This window comes from Cyclopterus lumpus, chromosome 4 (genome assembly GCF_009769545.1).
Source record: "Cyclopterus lumpus isolate fCycLum1 chromosome 4, fCycLum1.pri, whole genome shotgun sequence".
Taxonomy (NCBI): domain Eukaryota; kingdom Metazoa; phylum Chordata; class Actinopteri; order Perciformes; family Cyclopteridae; genus Cyclopterus; species Cyclopterus lumpus.
The window spans coordinates 7989436-8007489 of NC_046969.1; the positions used below are offsets into that span (position 1 = coordinate 7989436).

At 41.2% G+C, this 18054-nt stretch overlaps 2 protein-coding genes across 2 annotated transcripts; one reads left to right on the top strand and one right to left on the bottom strand.

The window, feature by feature from the left end:
* Positions 1 to 1134: 1134 nt before the first annotated feature.
* Positions 1135 to 3491, bottom strand: LOC117729827 (interferon-induced protein with tetratricopeptide repeats 1-like). Its single transcript, XM_034531204.1, has 2 exons — positions 3133 to 3491; positions 1135 to 2440 (listed from the first exon to the last, which is right to left on the bottom strand). The coding sequence occupies exons 1-2, from the start codon at positions 3138 to 3140 to the stop codon at positions 1135 to 1137; spliced, it is 1314 nt and encodes a 437-aa protein (XP_034387095.1). The 5' UTR covers positions 3141 to 3491.
* A 52-nt stretch (positions 3492 to 3543) lies between these two features.
* pomgnt1 (protein O-linked mannose N-acetylglucosaminyltransferase 1 (beta 1,2-)) lies at positions 3544 to 17957 on the top strand. The gene is made up of 22 exons (XM_034531203.1): positions 3544 to 3700; positions 3856 to 4122; positions 4900 to 5002; positions 5683 to 5798; positions 5893 to 5958; positions 6225 to 6338; positions 6444 to 6561; positions 7169 to 7267; positions 7477 to 7604; positions 8805 to 8875; positions 9298 to 9373; positions 9988 to 10071; positions 10245 to 10286; positions 10541 to 10599; positions 12238 to 12310; positions 12596 to 12724; positions 13151 to 13276; positions 13459 to 13523; positions 13639 to 13683; positions 13790 to 13925; positions 14231 to 14340; positions 15509 to 17957. Exons 2-22 carry the CDS (start codon positions 4003 to 4005, stop codon positions 15588 to 15590), a joined length of 1962 nt encoding a protein of 653 aa, XP_034387094.1. The 5' UTR covers positions 3544 to 3700; positions 3856 to 4002; the 3' UTR covers positions 15591 to 17957.
* The last annotated feature ends 97 nt before the right edge of the window (positions 17958 to 18054 follow it).

Below are 18054 nucleotides of genomic sequence, written 5' to 3' on the forward strand. Positions count from 1 at the left end.
TTACTTGTGACTTAAATAAAGTTACAGCGCAGTAAAGTTTGTTAACTTTTCAGGAGCACAAAACAATGTTCAACTACTTAATAATAATAAAAAAAACATGTATTTCAAAACTGTACATAGTCTTTGTTTTTATGTAAAGGTTACTATTATTTATTTAGTAGATATTAATTAACACGAATCACAGTTTTTACAGTGCATCAAATCAAGAAATAAACTAAGACGGTTTCCTACTGTAACCACCCTGGTAATGAAGTGTGGCATCCCCATGAGTGCAGCTAATACAAGTGGAGATTACTAAAGCCACTGCTCCTCTGTGAAAAGGCCAAGTTCATTAATTATTGCAATATAACAGTGTTAATACTTAAATTCAGTGTAAAGGAACTTTTAACTGGTTATGAAACAGTCTCAATTTCATACTGGCACCTCAAAGCAACCTTTATAAGTATACTGCAAGACTGGTTATGTCAACGGAAATGGTTTTCCATAAGTGACTGATGTTGTCAAACAAATATAGTGGGGAAAAAGAAATGTACACACTGGGTTGTTAAAGGTTTATGTCAATGTCTTACCGAAATACATTATTTTCTCTCAAATTAATTTATTATTATATCATTATTCCTGTTTCCATGAGTGATTGTGGAATTAAAATGATTCCTGTCACTGTATATCCTATTCTATGCCTTAATAAAAGTAGATTGAGTCAGTCGGTACTTAAGAATACACTGACATTTGAAATAGAAACATCATGTTGTATTGAAGAAGACTTGAAATTAGCAATTGACACCACAAACTCATAGTCACACTGTTTACTGAGTTAATAAATCAAGTGAATAGTAGGATCATTTTCTCACAGACTTCCATGCCATCTTCTTTCTGAAACAAGAGGAGCTGTCCCCCTCTGGTGGTCATTTGAAAGAATGCAAGTTTAAGCCCCTTACGCATTTGCTTTACTTTTCAGAATCAAGCTTTAATTATTATACAAATAATACTTCATCAAATGAAAGTGAAGACAATGGGAAAGGAGTCTCGTAGTTATGAACCTATACAATGAAGGTTGGTAATTCATTATTAATTACTTAGAGTGTTGTTGTTACAAACAGTCACAACAGTACATTAAATGTTCCCCTCTTTCTTTCAGGGTTTTTTCAGGTTATTAAGAAACTCATCAATTTCTCCGCACATTCGGTTTCTGTTTCTTTCTCTAATCCTCTCCAGAGTGTTGATGCTGTTCTTACGATAGGAAGATTGTTGCCGTATCGCTGCCGCCCTCATGTGGTATTCTATCGACATGTAGCTCTCCCTTCGAACGAAATGTACATATTTTGCATAGTAGTTGTAAAGCATCTGTGCCGCTTCGGGATCCAGATCCCTTTTCAACAGTTCCTTGTATATCTGGTCAGCTTTAGCTTGGTTATTGGACTCTGCGTAGATGTTGGCAAGATATATTTCTATTGGAAGTGAAGAAAGAGGGTACAGAGTAATCACTTCCCTATGGAGACTGATTGCTCTTTCGATCATGCTGTGCTCCAGGGGATTGTCCCTCCCCTGGAAGATCCCCTTGTAGCAGAGTGCAGCACATCTCTTCAGATAACGCTCATCTGGATTTCTTTCCAGAGCCTCCTCTGCCAAATCAATGGCCTCATCCATAGATACATAGATTCTGTACAGCCTTAGTAATGGTGCGATACCACTGTAGCTGCTGACGGGCTTTCTTAAAACCCTTCTGGCCAACTCACGTGCTTCACTTTCAATGTTCTTTCCTTTCTTAGCACATGCCTCAAGGTAAAGAGCAGCGAGATACAAGTTCTCTGGATCATGTTCCTTGGCGATTTTCATTTTCTCCAAGATGTCAGCCGCCAGCCCTATGTCACTGTGTCTAAGAGAATTCTCTAACCCTATGACGTGGCTGGTGTGCCACTCCACCATGTCCGGCTGCATCCTGATGGCTCTCTGGAAGTAATCTGCAACCAGCTCTCTGTCTTTGCTGAACTTCATCAGGGTCCAGGCTTTTTCAGCGTAGATCTCCGGGTGGAGCTCGTCCTGGGATGGAGATGGGTACTCATTTATCAGGGAGTCGACTTTTAACAGGTAAGCCTGACACTCTGCTCGTTCTTTCCTCTGGTAGTGCAGCCAAGCCAGGTTCCCGTGGTTCACCACCAACCAGGGACCCTCATCTGAGACGGTGTTTCTCATCTGGCGGAAGGCCTCCGCAGCCCTGCTGAGGAATTGGCAGGCGTCATCGATTAACCCCAGCTGGTAGTAGATATACCCCTGCAGGTTGTAACTGTGACCCAGCCAGCTGTATCCCTCCTCGGTGCCGATGTCCTCCAGCTGGTCCCTGAGCCAGTTAAGTGTAGTCCTGCTGGGGTCCAGATCCCATGTGAAGTGGCACTGCAGGGCCTCCAGTTTGGACTCCAGTGATGTTGGACTCTGAGCTGCACTGATGGAGTTTAAAAAGGACAAATGTCAAAACACTTATGCAGTGCAGTAAGATAATGTGCTCCGTGGTGTACTATTTGTGTGATCACAGTGATAATACTCATGTTGAGGAAGGAAGGAAGGAACAATGAATAGACAGAAAAGAATGAATGTGTGAAGGGAGGAAATAATGAAGAAACCAATATCAGAAACATGGAAAAGAGGGAAAGAATGATGAAAAAGATTATGAATGAATGAGGGAAGGAAATCAGGTAGGAAATGAACCACTAGAAGAAAAATAAATAGGGAGAGAAGACAGAAAGACAAGGGAGTAAGGTTAGAAATGAAGGACTCAAAATGTGAGAAGGAAGGATGAAACAGAAAGTCACAAATAAATGAGATGGAAGAAGGAAAATAAGAAGTGAGTGAGGAAATAATGTCTCAGAAGGCAGCAGGAACATATGGAGGAAAAGAAGGTGATATGTTTCCTGATCACCTTGTGCACACAAGGTGATCAGGAAACATAAGGGAAGAACTGAAAAAAGAAAGAAAATAATTAAAGAAGGAACAGTCTGATAGGGATGAAAGTAGGAATAACGGTTAATAGGAAAAACACATGCAAGAAACTAAAGAAACCAAAGGAATAAATGGTGTGAAGAAAATAAAGGAAGGAAAGAAGAGAATAGAATAGGAGGGCAATATCAAGGCGCTCACCTCATCATCCGGCTGTAGTTGGAGAAGTACGAGTCTCTCTGTCTGCTCTTTGAACTATGCACAGTGTGGCTTGAGGTGCGGCGCCATAAAATGACAAAGGTTCAACTTCTCTGGCGTTGTTGAGCACTGGATTTGAACTCAGTGGACCTTCCTTTCCCAGTAATAGAAACTATACAGTCGCATCGCTCCCACTGAACAAGCCCACCAACTCATGACTCAGCACATCTCTTCTCTCTTCTCCTTTGTAATGATTAAAATACAGTTTGAGGTATTCAGATTCACCTCTCATGATAATTCACTGACGCTTCATCTTGACTAATGTCGTTCATTGTGTTATCCTGCGGAGGGTAGTAATGAGCCCGACGTTGTTTACACCGCAGAGAGTCGCAACGAGAAGAAGAAGAAGAAGAAGAAGAAGAAGGTCCGTGACGTCGTTGCGCTGCGACAAAACACCGTAACGTTACATGTAGCTTGTAGCTACATCGTAGAAGCAGCGACAAGCGACTTTTCTGGATTTTGCTGCTGGCTACGAGATTGAAACGATAATGCGGAGTTTGCTGACGACCCCGTGAGTAGCAACGTTGATATCTCAAGCAGGAAAAGAGAGCTCGTGAGCGACAAGTGCCCGGTTAACGTGCTGCTGTACGGATAGTCAGCTAGCTCTCGTTAGCTGAACTTCGTGGTTTGCCAACTTTATTTCTGACCCGTGTCCTCGCTTTGCAGATGACGATGTGACGACCGGTCGTGTCTGGGTGGTGTCGTGGAGCAGTGCATGCCCCTGGAGCAGCAGCAGGAGGAGGAGGAGGAGGAGGAGGAGGAGGCCAATGCCGAGGGTCTGAGCTCTGTTGTCGGCGACTGTCGGTGTCCGGGATGGAGACCTGGACCCCCAATCCCAGAGCCAAGCCGTTCATCCCTCGCCAGCAAAGAAGCTTATACCTCACCTGGAAATACAAACTGATCAACAAGAGGACGATCCGTCGGTTCTGTCAGGTAACGTGAAGTGAAACACGACTGACGCTGGAGTTAAAAAGCTGGAGTTGACGTGTGTTTCAGCAGCACAGACTAGTCCCATTTCTAGACAACACCGCACATCCTGCGCTTTATAAAACAACTGACACTTGAGCTTCTCCCTCTGCTTGTTTAAGTTAGTAGTAGTCCTTCCCACTGTGGTTTTGGATTCACATAACCAAGTTATTCTTAATTATCATGTACAAAACAGCTACAGAGAGGCAGGAGATGGCAATGTTATTATTGGATTGCAATCTAAGACATACACCAGTGAAAAAGTTATAATGTAGGGATACAAATATATATGACAACAAGTTATATATGGCTTGTGGGTAAAGGAAATGGTGCTTTGTCTTTTGTGTTAATTTATTGTAACTTGATTCATTAAATACCTAGACATACGAAAAAAAGAAGAGAAAAATTGTACCACGCTTTCCCTTTTAATCTTTCTGGTTGTATTTGTCTGTCTCTATTTGGCAGCAATAACAAGCAGGAGTGGAAATGTGAAAGAGTTGAATGCTTTGTCATTGTGTGATGGGAGTGCATAGCGAGTAGAGCTGAACATTTAGGGCACTGTGTGCAATTTCAAAAGAGTGCCATTGGAGATACAAACACTCCTTGTTGACCTACCGCAGTGTGTAACGCGATTGTTAACAGCCTACCTGCCTTGAAACCTGCATATCAAACCGAGATAAGAAATCCCTGCCTAGGAATGAAATAAGTTTAATATTTCAAAGTGTATATCGCTTCCTCCCGCAGGCTGGCGCTGTGCTGTTTCTGTTGATAACTGTGATAGTCAACATCAAACTCATCTTGGACACGAGAAGAGTAGCTGATGAAGATGCAGCGGCTCAAGCATATGGTGAGAAACATGTCCGGTGGTCATTTTGTTTACATCATTTGTTTTACGTTCGGACTAGCACAACCACTGGATGCTGTAGTCGATGACTTTGGCAAGTTATTTGGTCATACGTTGTGTTGCAATGCGTTGTGACTGTCTTTGTCTTCACAATTGCTATTCCAAGAACATCTATCAGGGAAAATGCTGTAGTATTACTTTAAGTGGGCAAGGTTTCCAGAGCAGAATATGACCATCAAATCAATCGGTAACTCTCTTAAACTCTTGATATGACCTTATTTCAAATCTAGAAACCTTTTCTGCTCTGTCAGAGTCACATATGTTTTATGTGGAAGCTTTGTGACGTGTACACAGAGTGAAACCATGACTATGAATGTCTTCTGCATAATGTCCTCAAAACACTGCTGGACATAGTTGGTATCTTTGGAAACTTGAGTGTCTTTTGTGTCTTCTAGAAGTTCAAAAAAGTTTAAACCATGAATGGTCTCAATGTGAGACTGTAAAGGTATAAATCCACCTTTTTCCAACTTGTCAAAGTCGGTTATTGAGACCTGATTACAGCGATGCGTTTGTGTTTTGTGAATTAAATTTGACACACTGTTATGGAAAACATATTGCATCTCAGCATGGCTTCACCAGGGAGAAACTGATCTTGGTTCCATGCTCTTTTTTTTTTTTTTAAGAGGACACGATACCCAACATGGAGCCCCCACGCAGGCCGGCTAAGGGACGCAAGATCCTGGACATTGAGGTGTACTCCAGCCGCTCCAAGGTCTACGTGGCAGTGGACGGCACCACTGTGAGTTAAAATGAACAAACGTTTCTTCCGTAAAACAATATGAAACCGAGAAACTGTCCGACTGAGCATTCTTTATTTTGCTCATAACCTGCAGGTGTTGGAGGATGATATGCCGGAGCAGGGCAGAGGCATCCATGTAATAGTTCTCAATCAGGCAACTGTAAGCATTTTCTGTCTTTTTTACGTTTCATATCAACAAGCAACTTTTCCCTCATTTCAGTTTTATGGCTTTTTTCTTTTTTCTTTTCATTACAATTTAATGCTTCTTTCCCCATTTCTTCCCCTGTTTGGTTGTGCCATGTTGATACTATTTCTGATTGTGGTTTGATGCCCAACAAACAGCAGGCACTGAATTACGGACAATGTTCTTCCTCAATGGATTTTTTTTTAATGAGCCTCAAATCCGTCACTGTCTGTTTGTCTCAGGGTCATGTGATGGCCAAGAGGATATTCGACACATACTCTCCCCACGAGGACGAAGCCATGATCCTCTTACTCAACATGGTGACCCGGGGTCGAGTCCTCATCTTCACCATAAAGGTCAGTCACCGCCACTGTCTGAATTAGATATCAATAATTCATGTGATATTCATGTGTCACACGGACTTGTGATACATTAAAAGATGAGCGGCGTTTGTCCTGCAGGATGAGGGCACGTTCCACCTGAAGGATGCTGCTAAGAACCTGTTGAAGAGTCTCGGCAGCCAGGTGTCCCTCACCCTCAGCTGGAGGGACATGTGGACTCTGGTGGTGAAGAAAGGAGGTAGAGCAGCAAACTTCCATTTTACAAATAGGTGGCACACGAGTACAATGGGAGTCACCAGAAGTCTGTGTGTGGTCTCCAATGTGTTGACTAATGATATTTGAAAAAGTAAACGCCAACATGTCTGTTGGGGAGAGTCTTTTGAATCCATGGCTAATTTAACACCAGGCTGCTATGTAATATTTGTTATATTAAGTTTCTAAACCCATAGTGGTGTTGAGGAGAAATCGTTATTTGTGGCATGGATATCTGTCTTACAGTTGTGCCTCAGTGTTTCAGTAAAGCTGTCATGCCGTATTGTGTAACGTAATTTCTCATTACATTCAATGATTAATCAGTTACCGATAATTCACTTGGCCAGCAGTTAAATACGGACGTTAAAGTACATGGACATGGCAGAAAACAGTAGTGTCCTCAGTAGACAGGACCAGACGCACCAGTAAACTTTACACTGGTGTCTATGTTTTCTTTTCACATGCAGTCGACAAGATGAAAAGAAAATGAGCTGAGTGAAGGAGGAGAAAAGCGAGGATTAAGTTAGAGTTTATAATAGGTCTAATGAACTAAACTTGGTTTATGAGGTTACCTTGTGTGTTTGGGGTTCCAGGCCAGGTGTATGGAGAAAGGCACTCTAAGTCTCCAGCTCTGTCCACCTGGGGAGACCCGGTGCTGCTGAAGACTGAGGTGCAGCTCACTGCCTCTGAGGGTAAGATGCAGTGCTTGGAAAAGGTGTAAAATCTGCCTTAACTGCTCATATTGCGATGCACCTTGAAGGGCCACAACCTGAACACGCCAATAGAACTATTCGGTGAAAAGGTGGAACGTTCTCTCAATGTCTTCAATCTAAAGCTGCACACGCCTGCTGGCCCTTGACGGCGATGTCTAACAAACTGAATGTGGTCCTCCGTCCCGCAGAGGCAGAGTGCCACTGGGCAGCCACCGAGCTCAACAAGAGGAGGAAGCTCTTCTGCAGCAAAGTGGAAGGGTACGGCAGCATCTGCAGCTGCAAAGACCCGGCGCCCATCGAGTTCAACCCCGACCCGGTAGGACACACAGCAGGACTCGGTACTTCTCTGGCAGATGTTTGTTTCGTTGAGCCGCAAATAACAGAAGGAAAGAAGAGTAACTCGGGGGGGATGAGTCTGATGCGGTTTTCATTTTTGAGACTTTCTAGATTTTTAACACTATCACACGAGATGCTGTTTGGTAAGGACCCCTCTGATTTAGGCACGGTGCACAAGGTGAAGTTCAAGGGGGAAAAAAACGCCTCTTCACTTTCTGACGAGGCTTTAATGACCAGTACTTTGGATTTCTTTCACGATTACTTGCATTGGGATAATGAAGGGATTTCATTCAGTATGAACAGGACGAATGACTACAGCAGGCACAACCAGTTTCACCTCGCAATAGAGAACATTATTAGGCTTCAGAGGTGCTTATTTAGTTTTAGTTTGGCAGAGTCGGGTTTCCTTTCTTCATGCTAAGCTAAAATAACAGGCTGCTGGCCGTATCTTCATATTTACCTTACTGACATGAGTCATGTCGATCCTCATCTAACTTCGCCGGAGTGCATAAGCATATTCGTTTGAAAGTAAATGACTGTGAATTGCTGTAAAATTGCAGGATATTGCAAAAAAAAGTCTGAGTACTGTAAACGCTCTCACGTTATCCCGTGAGTCTTGGACGGAAAGAGACGAAGCAACGAGGGTTATTTGGGGTTCACACAAGCTCTTTTATTGCGTATCGCACACAAACACGGTACTTCCGCACTCTAGTCGCGCTGCCCCTCCTTCCCCGTCACTACTGCTCCTTTTGAGGGAAAAACGGACACCCACACACACTCATTAACCGCAGCTGGGCTGATTAACCCTCACCCCAGCTGAGGTTGATTAGACCTGTCCCGACACCATTCCCTGAACCACTTAGGCTCGGCTGCAGAGTGGGTGGAGCACCCACTCTGCAGCCGAGCCTAACTAAGGATGAATACGTAGAAAATGGCTTTGGTCTATTTCTACTACATGTTGATCCAGACTGGCTTTGAGCAATGCATGTATGTCTTTATCACTGTGAATTACTTAAGATAAGAGTACTCCAGATGTGTCAAATTAAATTGTATATTCAACGCTACATCCTGTGTATCTCTATCTTCCCACACAGGTTATAGGTTTGAACGTTGCTAGGTTATAGAAAACGTTACTCTACATTTTACTGTCTGAGGGACTCACTTTATTTTCTGTCTCCAGCTTCCCAACAATAACATCTTGAATGTCCCAGTGGCCGTCATCGCAGGGAACAGACCCAACTATCTCTACAGGTAAGATCTGAAATAGTCCTTCATAATACCAAAACTATAACTTTGATATAATACCATGCCATATTACAAAAAAATTCAGGAAATCATTTTTGATTAATAGAAGACAAACCATGGAATTCAAAATGATCTATTGATTTATTTAAACATCCTTCCCACCCTTTATTATTTCTTTTAATAATTCTTTTTTTAATGTGCATTGGAAAAATATTTTTGTTTAGAGAATCACTTATAGGAGTCACAAATGACATTTGTGAATCCTTCTGTGTGCTTTCATTAATATTGAGACCGATCTCACCCCATATGGAGCTGTCCGACCTTTTGATTGATTGGAACAAATCACATTGTCTCTATGAAAAAGAAATTGCTCTCATTCGTCTCTTTTGCCTGAAACTAAATTGCAGCCGCTTGTTGTCTGTTTTCAGGATGCTGAGGTCTCTTCTTTCAGCTCACGGCGTCAACCCGCAGATGATCACCGTCTTCATCGATGGATACTATGAGGTACCAGGTTTTTCTTTCCTCACATCATATCCATCCATGGTGCCGGTCAGTACACACCACAAGTACTAACACTGTGGGAATATGGGCGTAAAACTAGGTTCACTTGTAACTAATATCGTTGATACAATATCTGAGTTTAAGTACTCGTACAAAAATAATGCGTTATTCATCCCTTAAAAGAATAATCACTAAAATCAGCACTCGACCAGTGTTCCAAATTAATCGGCACAGAGTTTGAATGCATAAGTAATAGATGTAAAAAGTTTACTAACCCTGTTTTCCAAAACGGTTCCTAAAGAGACACATGGGAAAAATAAACGGGAAAGCATACTTGTCTACTGGCAGTGGGGAAAAGAGTATATTATCTATTTTTAGCTGGATTTCCCATAAACTTATTTAGGGGGGGAAAAAGAGTTTCTGACACTTTATGTCTCAAATGTTAAATGTCCAAACATAAGTAACCATTCAAGAAAATGCACAATACATTTGAAATACACAGGAACAGGAACCGTATGTTTATTTTCATTATGTGGTTGAGTGGCATCACGCACCCCTGTGTGGCTTCATAAACCGCTCAACCACTCGTACATCTTTGTGTGTGTTTTTTGACACAGGAGCCGATGGATGTCGTAGATCTGTTCGGACTGAAGGGAGTTCAGCACACACCCATCAGCATAAAGAATGCCAGAGTGTCCCAGGTGAACAGCAGTCAGCTCCCCATTAAGAGTAACACACAATACATATTTTCACAGGAAGTAGACTAATTACTAATTTAATTTAACCCGTATTTCTCGTCTCACAAAAATAACAAGATGTCCAGATGTTTACGTTTTTCTAAGTTTTAGCTTCTTTTCTCTGCTCCCTGTCGCAGCACTACAAGGCGAGTCTGACTGCAACCTTCAACCTTCACCCGGTGAGTGCTGTGTTTCTTTCTGTCGAGGCGGTCAACAAAAAGTTACTCTTTCATGTTCTTGACGAATGAGCACTAAAGTGTGTTTGAATTAAGAGCAACAGCTTTTCTTTTTTTCTTTTTTTTAACTTTATTGTATTATTGGTCAGTTTATTCCTTGACTATAACCTTCATTCATCACTTGTGAGTTGCATTGAATACATTTGTAGACGTCTCCCGACATCACTGACATGGCATGTGTTATTTATTTTCATCAGGAGGCCAACTTTGCCATCGTCCTCGAAGAAGACTTGGATATCTCCATTGACTTCTTCAGGTACGTCCTCCAGGAGGCACAAACACTACTAAATATAACTAAGTAATTATTATATATGGCATCAAATTTGATGCTTTCTTTTTCTTTAAAAAAAAAAAAGAAATGTATATTTATTTTCTCATCTATTGTGGCAAACAATCAACAGATTAATTGATTTTAAAAAATCATTATATGCAGGACTTATCTTCATATTGCACCGCGAAAGGTTCAAATCACTTTATATAAACCCTTTTATTTAACATTAAAGTCTTTATGCCCTATTTTCTCTTTACGAGTGACACAAATATAACCTCAAATAAATGACAAGCAGATATACTCCCTTATATCAGCAGATGTGTAATTTAAGCATCAGTTAATCTAAAAATTATAGAGTTTGGCAGCTGTGGCAAATCATTTTTATCTTTTTCCCTGATCTTTTTTGCAGTCAAAGGTTATGTTTGGGGCAATATTGGGAGGTGGGTAGACGCCTTTCTTTGATATTGGAAATGCGTAAGACAGATGTTTTTTTAGATATGATGAATAGTTTCTGTTTTAAATAACATGTTCTGGACATCAAAGCATCAGCAGAGAAAGATCACGAACACTCTCAGCTGCCTCTCACCACTAGATGGCAGCAGATCCACAGTGATACATCAGCTCTGTCAGAAACCCCAGTCTTCCTTTGTTGGACGGGCTCGGCTTTGAACTGTGCGTTTTGTGGCTGTAAAAGTTCCAGCTCCCCTTCTGGGCTGACCGAGCCGTTTGAAGCGCCGACTTCAAATAGATCAGAAACACTCAGCTTTTAGTGCCAGGTTGTTCTCTGAAACAAGCTCTGGGCTCTCAGTTAGAGAGTAGTGGAAAAACATAAACAAGACCTCCTGTCAACAAAGACAAGCCTGTTAATATTTTATGTTTACTGCTAAAAAAAAAACAACCTCATTTTCCGGGTGATTGGGAATCCTCATAGTCCTGAATTATATTTTGCAGGTATCGGACTATAATAATACAAAATTGTCTTTCATTTGAATTTCATGATAACATTCTTTTTGTCAACATGTTTTGATTTCTTCGGCCAATCTAATGCTTTCCCCTCCATACAAAAAATAAATAAATACTGACCTGCTGCTAGCCTGATGTATAGCCAGCACAGACGAAACCGGCTCATGGTAACACACATTTTCAGATAGCGGAAATAGAGAGAGAGCACGGTCTTCTTTCACACTTTCAGGGTCTTCGGGACACATTTATGTTGAGAAGTGCATTTGGCATTTTATATCCCCTGTGATGCTTCATCGTAATGATATTTTAGGCTGCCATTCAGGTCTCATCACCCAACATCAGTGTAACACTGCAGAAGGTTCAAAGCAGCACATTAACACTTGTTATGTTCAGCCATCATCAGGGCTCCACTTATGTTTGCCCAGGTAGATTAGGTATGTATGCAGGATCTTAAGTTTGCCCCTCGCAACAAATGTTTATTTTTTTATATTTCGTCTCTTAAAAGGTTTTTAATAAAGTATGACATTGTCCTCCCTGAGTTTACTGTCACTGTCAGTTTACTGTTGCCCAACAAGGCAGTTTTCATTTAAATTATGTTTTTGTTGTTACCGTTCCTGATGTAGCTGATGTACTAATGTTGCGTTTGTCCATCTCCCTCAGTTTTCTGAGTCAGACCCTCCACCTGTTGGACGAGGACGACAGCCTGTACTGTATTTCAGCCTGGAACGACCAGGTGAGTGCCGACTGCTTCACCTGCTCAAACCTCCCTTCACCCTGAAGCCTCCAACCTCCATCTCTTTTCTATGACTTTAAAGTCTGTAAGGGTTCATTTTTCTTCGCCTGTCAGCTGATCACATGATGTTGTTACTCCTCTTCTTTTCATCCCATACCTTCACTAATACACATGACGACTACATGAAATAACAGTGTGGGGCGGGTACAGCTGAATGAGTCTCACAATGAGCCCTCAGAAAGGTTGCATGCGTCACTGACTGCTGTTGTTTTTGTTGTTGCACAGGGCTATGAGCACACAGCAGAGGACCCGGCCCTGCTGTACAGAGTGGAGAGTATGCCCGGGCTGGGCTGGGTGCTGAAGAAGAGCCTCTACAAGGACGAACTGGAGCCAAAGTGGCCGACACCTGAGAAGGTGCAGCATTTAAGAATCTTAACCAGTGCTTTTGGGGGTTATGCATATTTTACATCCCAGCTGACCTATTGCATTTTAAATGGCTTCAGATGGATTTCCCAAAACTCCCATTGGTTTCAATTAATTTTTTTGAAAATGACTCAACTTTTATAATTTGTTTGTATTCATGTATTAACATTTGAAGATAAAGTTTGTGGCTAGCTGCCAAAAAATAAGTGGAGTATCTCTCAGTTAAGGAGACAGAAGAGTTGGAAGACTAAACCAGAGCTAAAAGGAGAGTGCATGTCAATGTGTATGTCGAGTTTGCATTCAAGCACAAGGAGTTCGAACATACAGACATACATGCGTTGCCCTTTATTAATGTGCGTGTGAAAAGTGTGTCAAAGATCTTCTAACGTGTGGATGATCTGTGTGTTTGTCCTGTAGCTGTGGGACTGGGACATGTGGATGCGAATGCCGGAGCAGAGGAAAGGCCGAGAGTGCATCATCCCCGACGTGTCCCGCTCCTACCATTTTGGCATCATCGGCCTCAACATGAACGGCTATTTTCATGTAAGATCTGAGGGAGCTTTTTAAAGTCTTAATATGGCTCCGTGTCACAAGCTAACACCGTAACCCTAGGCGACACAATTCACCATTAACATCTCCGTCTTTATCGTCCGTGCAGCAGTCAAAATATTGTGTTTTTGTGATTATATATATTATGTCTCATTGAACTGTTTTCTGTCTCATAGGAGGTATATTTTAAGAAACACCGGTTCAACACCGTTCCCAATGTGCAGCTGAGGAATGTCGACAGGTGTGTTCGCTCTAATTTCTAATTGACTCATTTCTGTTCACTGATGTGCTGCTTTTCATGTTTGTGGGAAATAATGAAGACACCGTGACAGTCTTGGTGTTCTTGTTCTTCACAGTTTAAAGCAAGACGCTTATGAGGTGGAGATCCAAAACCTGTTAAAGTGAGTGAGAAAAAAAAGATACACTGATTCCAAAGATGATTTTGATTACATTATGACTGTGTGTGTGTGTGTGTGTGTGTGTGTGTGTGTGTGATTGTGATTCCAGGGAAGCGGAGGTACTGGACCACACTAAGAACCCGTGTGAGGATTCGTTCCTGCCGGACTCCGAGGGGAAGACCTACATCATGTTCATTCAGATGGAGACCGAGACGGACACATCCACCTGGACGGAGCTCGCCAAGGTGAGTCAGGCTGGTGGACTTTAAGACTCTCTGAGAACCAACTTGCTGATGATGGATTTTTTTTTGCAGTTTTATGTTAGAGTTGTTTGTCCATTCCTCACTAAATACGAATTGTGGCCATATTGTCACTGTTGAGTGTTTTCACTTTTTCTTTTGTCCTTTTTTTTTCTGTTGATATTGACGTCTCGTTCACGTGACAACAACCCAATCCTTCACACGTGTGTTTTATGCTTTTGGCTCATGAACTGAAGCTCGCCTTAAGGAACAGGATAAGGTTTTCTTCTCTTTCTCCGTCCTCTACTCAGTGCCTCCATGTTTGGGACCTGGATGTCCGGGGATACCACCGAGGCCTGTGGCGGCTCTTCAGAAAAAAGAACCATGTCCTGGTGGTGGCCGTGCCAATCTCCCCATACTCGTGAGTAAAGCTCAGATTGCACTTTGTGCGCTCGCATGGAGGCCGCGTGACGTAAATTGACCAAAATCTTTACACACAGACGACACTTCAACGAACACACCCATCTTCGCGGAAACCAAATAGGCTATCAACCAAACGCTGTGCTGTTTGAGGTCCACTTTAAAAGTATATCATTAGTATATCAAAGCTATTAAACACAGGTGTAATGGCTTTGTGGCCACCGAAGAGTATGTTAACATAAAGGGTTTGGTAATATGATAACAAGTAGCTAGTTATCTATAATGAGGCTATCACAGACTAAGCTGCAGTGTTGGGTTTTGTGGCCTCTGGTCTCCCAAGGTGCTTTGGTTCCAGGTGAGGGGTCAAGCTAACACCCTGCTCATACTGTATGTGTAAAGAAGGCAGCCCTGAAGCTATTTCTTTTCCATAAATCGGCGTAATGAATACTTTTAAAAGAGTCTCAGTTTCATGTTGTGCCAAGGCTTCGTCGAGGCACAGCCGTAACAAATCCATTAAATGATCTGTATCTGCTCATTTAGACATTTGTAAAAAGGAGGGCTGAAAAAGCAGAGACGACTTGTGAGATTGCTAAATGTGGATCTGAGGTTTTTTGCAGGGTAACCGTGGGCGCACCATTGTGGAAAATGGGTCTGTGGGTGCTCACAGGGGTGTCCAGAATGAACTTACTGGTTGAAAGCTAAAAGTCATACGTGAATGTATTACGCCACATGTGCAGGAGGGCACACACAATTGAAACAACCCGATGCCAAACGGGAACAGACGTCCAATCCTCCAGTCTCCCATTTTCAGCGCGGTCTTATTCTTCTACGACTGTAATGAAATACATACGCTGCTATACACAGACAGGGAAAAACCTGAAGTCCTAATGTTGTTCTTTTCCGCACAGCACATCCTCATTTTGTGGAAGACGAATCCCTGTCAACTCAACATAGACATCAAAGTTGTAGATTTTAGACCTACTGTTTGTGTAAACTGTAAATAACTAAGTTATTTACTATATCTTTTGTTTTATTATGTCTTATTTAAGGTTTGTTTATTTGTTGTAAAGCAGCAACATACATTCAATACAGAAGAAATATGTCACAGTATTTCCCTTTTCTTATATCTCACCATCTGCCTCTGTCCATCCCTTTTGTCTCACGACCAGTGTGACGAAACCAGCCAGCGTCACTCCCATTCACTTGGAGCCTCCGCCCAAAGAAGAGGGAGCACCGGTGGAGCAGATGTAGACCTGATGTTACAGTCTTCAACCAGCCCGGGCCTTAACTTATCTTCTCCACTCTTCACCAACAACCACTAGTAGTCCAGTCTGGGATCCATAAACACAGAACCGTTTTTTGACTCTTTTTTTTTTTTTTTTGAAAGGATACCTGAGAAATGGCGGTCCTTTTGGATTCCTTTCTTATTTCTAAACAAAAGGGTGATTAACGCCACAAAATGCACTACTTCATCCGTCCAACAGCTTGACGACGAGCGACAATGCTCAAACCAGTTTTGGTTAAACGTGACTGAACAACTGAAACGGTTCATGACTGTCTTCATGTTTCCGTGACGACTGTGGGCCGTAAATGTAATTCAACCTGTGACTTGTAAACGAGAACTGAACAAATGACACAAACACTCTCGCGCCACAAGTTAGCCAGTGTTCGCCTCGGTTTGATGTGTTTTTAACTACTGAGTGCTTTGTTTTGTACATATATTTTAACTTATCTCTATTTATTTTACATCTATCGATCAAAAAGAAGTTCAATGGTTTTATGGCTTTTCTTTCTTCTTTTTTTTTTTTAGATAACATTCTATTGATTTTTAAGAGCCTAACGTTTACAGCTAATGAAATAATAATGTACATAGATGCCTATATATTTTTTGATGAAAAATGTAAACGGTCAGCATATTTTTCAGCGTTAGACATTTACTTTGAGTTAAAGAGTTGATAACAGCCCTGTGGGTTTTTACTATTATTGACTGCATGGGTCAGTTGCCTCGGATCAGGTTGCATGAGGGAAACTCAATAGTGGCTGAAAGAGACAAAAATCTGAAGATATTTACAGATTTAGCAACATACTCTCCAATTATAAACGATGTAATACATTATGCTTACTCGATTGTCCCACACCTTTTTCTAATTAGACATTTTATATCTTTTATCAAATAAGACGGTCCCTGAATCAAATATTTAAAATAACTTTTGAATACATACAGATGCTCCTGGACCATTTTGCAGCGTACCTTTTGGCCTCGGCCACCTATAATCGTGGTTGCTGCTATCGTATTAGGGTCATTATTTAAAGATCACAACTTGAATATCTTTCAAAGTAACGAGATTAAATTTAACATCTTTTTTTTTTATGAGAGAAATGTATTCTGTGGTTCTCGCGTTGCATTTTAAAACCGTTTTTTACAGCAGTTAATTACTTAAACTATCTTGTATCTCGATAATTATGAGATACTAAATCATAGTTGCAATATCTCGTGTTTTTCTTCGGGGTATGCAATATATTCTGTACGATTTTAGATCAAGCAACAAATGTTGTCATATTTATCTTTACTCCGCAGTTTATCAAAAAGGAATTGATGGTCAGGAACACCAATAAATCCAAACTAAGCAGTTTAACACTTAATAAACGGTTCAAAACACTAATGTTTTTAAAATTTTATCTCAACAATTTTGAAGCATGTTTATGAAGCAGCTGCACCTGGTGTAAAACAGATAGTGAACCACTCTCCTAGCAATACTGGCTCTCAGATGTCAGTTAATTACTGACGCTGTTTCCACAGTTCTGTCCACAACCCGTTCAATCAGTGAAGTCAGTGAACAGTCTCTGCAGTATCATATTATGGGATATTTTCCTTCCATAAAAAGTGAGAGGTCAGATGCTTCATTGACAATTTACAGCTGTTGACATTTCTTTGGGCTTATAACTGCAATATAGTGTTTTATAGATATTTATCAATTGCTAATATAGAACTTAAAGCTACCGTTAAGGGGGTTACAAAAATCTGCATTTATAAGATGATCTCCATTTCAAGTGAAAGGGGAGCGCAGAATCCTAATACACCTGCTTCACTTTGAAGTGATTTCCATCTGACGTAACACTGTACTGACGACATGAATGAGTGGATCACGTTTCAATGCATCGATCAGTATTTGCAGAGCCGTTTGATTTTAATGTGAGTAATTGCTGCACATATTTACTATCTGCAGTCAGATGATCCTGTCAGGCATAACCACTTATTCAGCAGTATTACAGCTCATGACTGAATTAATGTCCTTTTGTGGCCTGGAAATCTTACTTTTGGTTTTAAGAAATTGAAGAAGTAGAATATGCCTACCTTTTTTTTAAAGCTGCTTTTTCATTTAGTCTTTTCAGTGAACCGTATCATTTTGGTAGCATGTGTGCGTCAGTCAAACTAAATCATCGTCTCCTCAGCAATATGGTTGATTTTTGTGTGATTTGCTGTGAGATAATTTGGAAAATAGTGGTGTGTGTGTGTGCTGAGGATCCATAGACGTACTGTACGTTTCTGGTGCAGTTTGACACATGTATGAGTTATTTTATCATGCAGATGAATAAAGATGTTTGTTTTTTTACTGAGGTTTCAGAGTGGTGCTACTCCTTTTTTTTTTTTTTTTTTTTTCTTTTTTTTGAGGTCATACTCAACTTTATGTTGTTTGAATAATTCATACAGAAG

What these genes read in the sequence shown, in the direction of transcription:
- pomgnt1 (XM_034531203.1), top strand. Translation starts at nt 4,003, where the DNA reads ATGGAGACCTGGACCCCCAATCCCAGAGCCAAGCCGTTCATCCCTCGC. An exon ending in TCTGGTGGTGAAGAAAGGAG is followed by an intron (nt 6,562 to 7,168) that starts GTAGAGCAGCAA and finishes TTGGGGTTCCAG; the next exon opens with GCCAGGTGTATGGAGAAAGG. An exon ending in ACATGAACGGCTATTTTCAT is followed by an intron (nt 13,277 to 13,458) that starts GTAAGATCTGAG and finishes TCTGTCTCATAG; the next exon opens with GAGGTATATTTTAAGAAACA.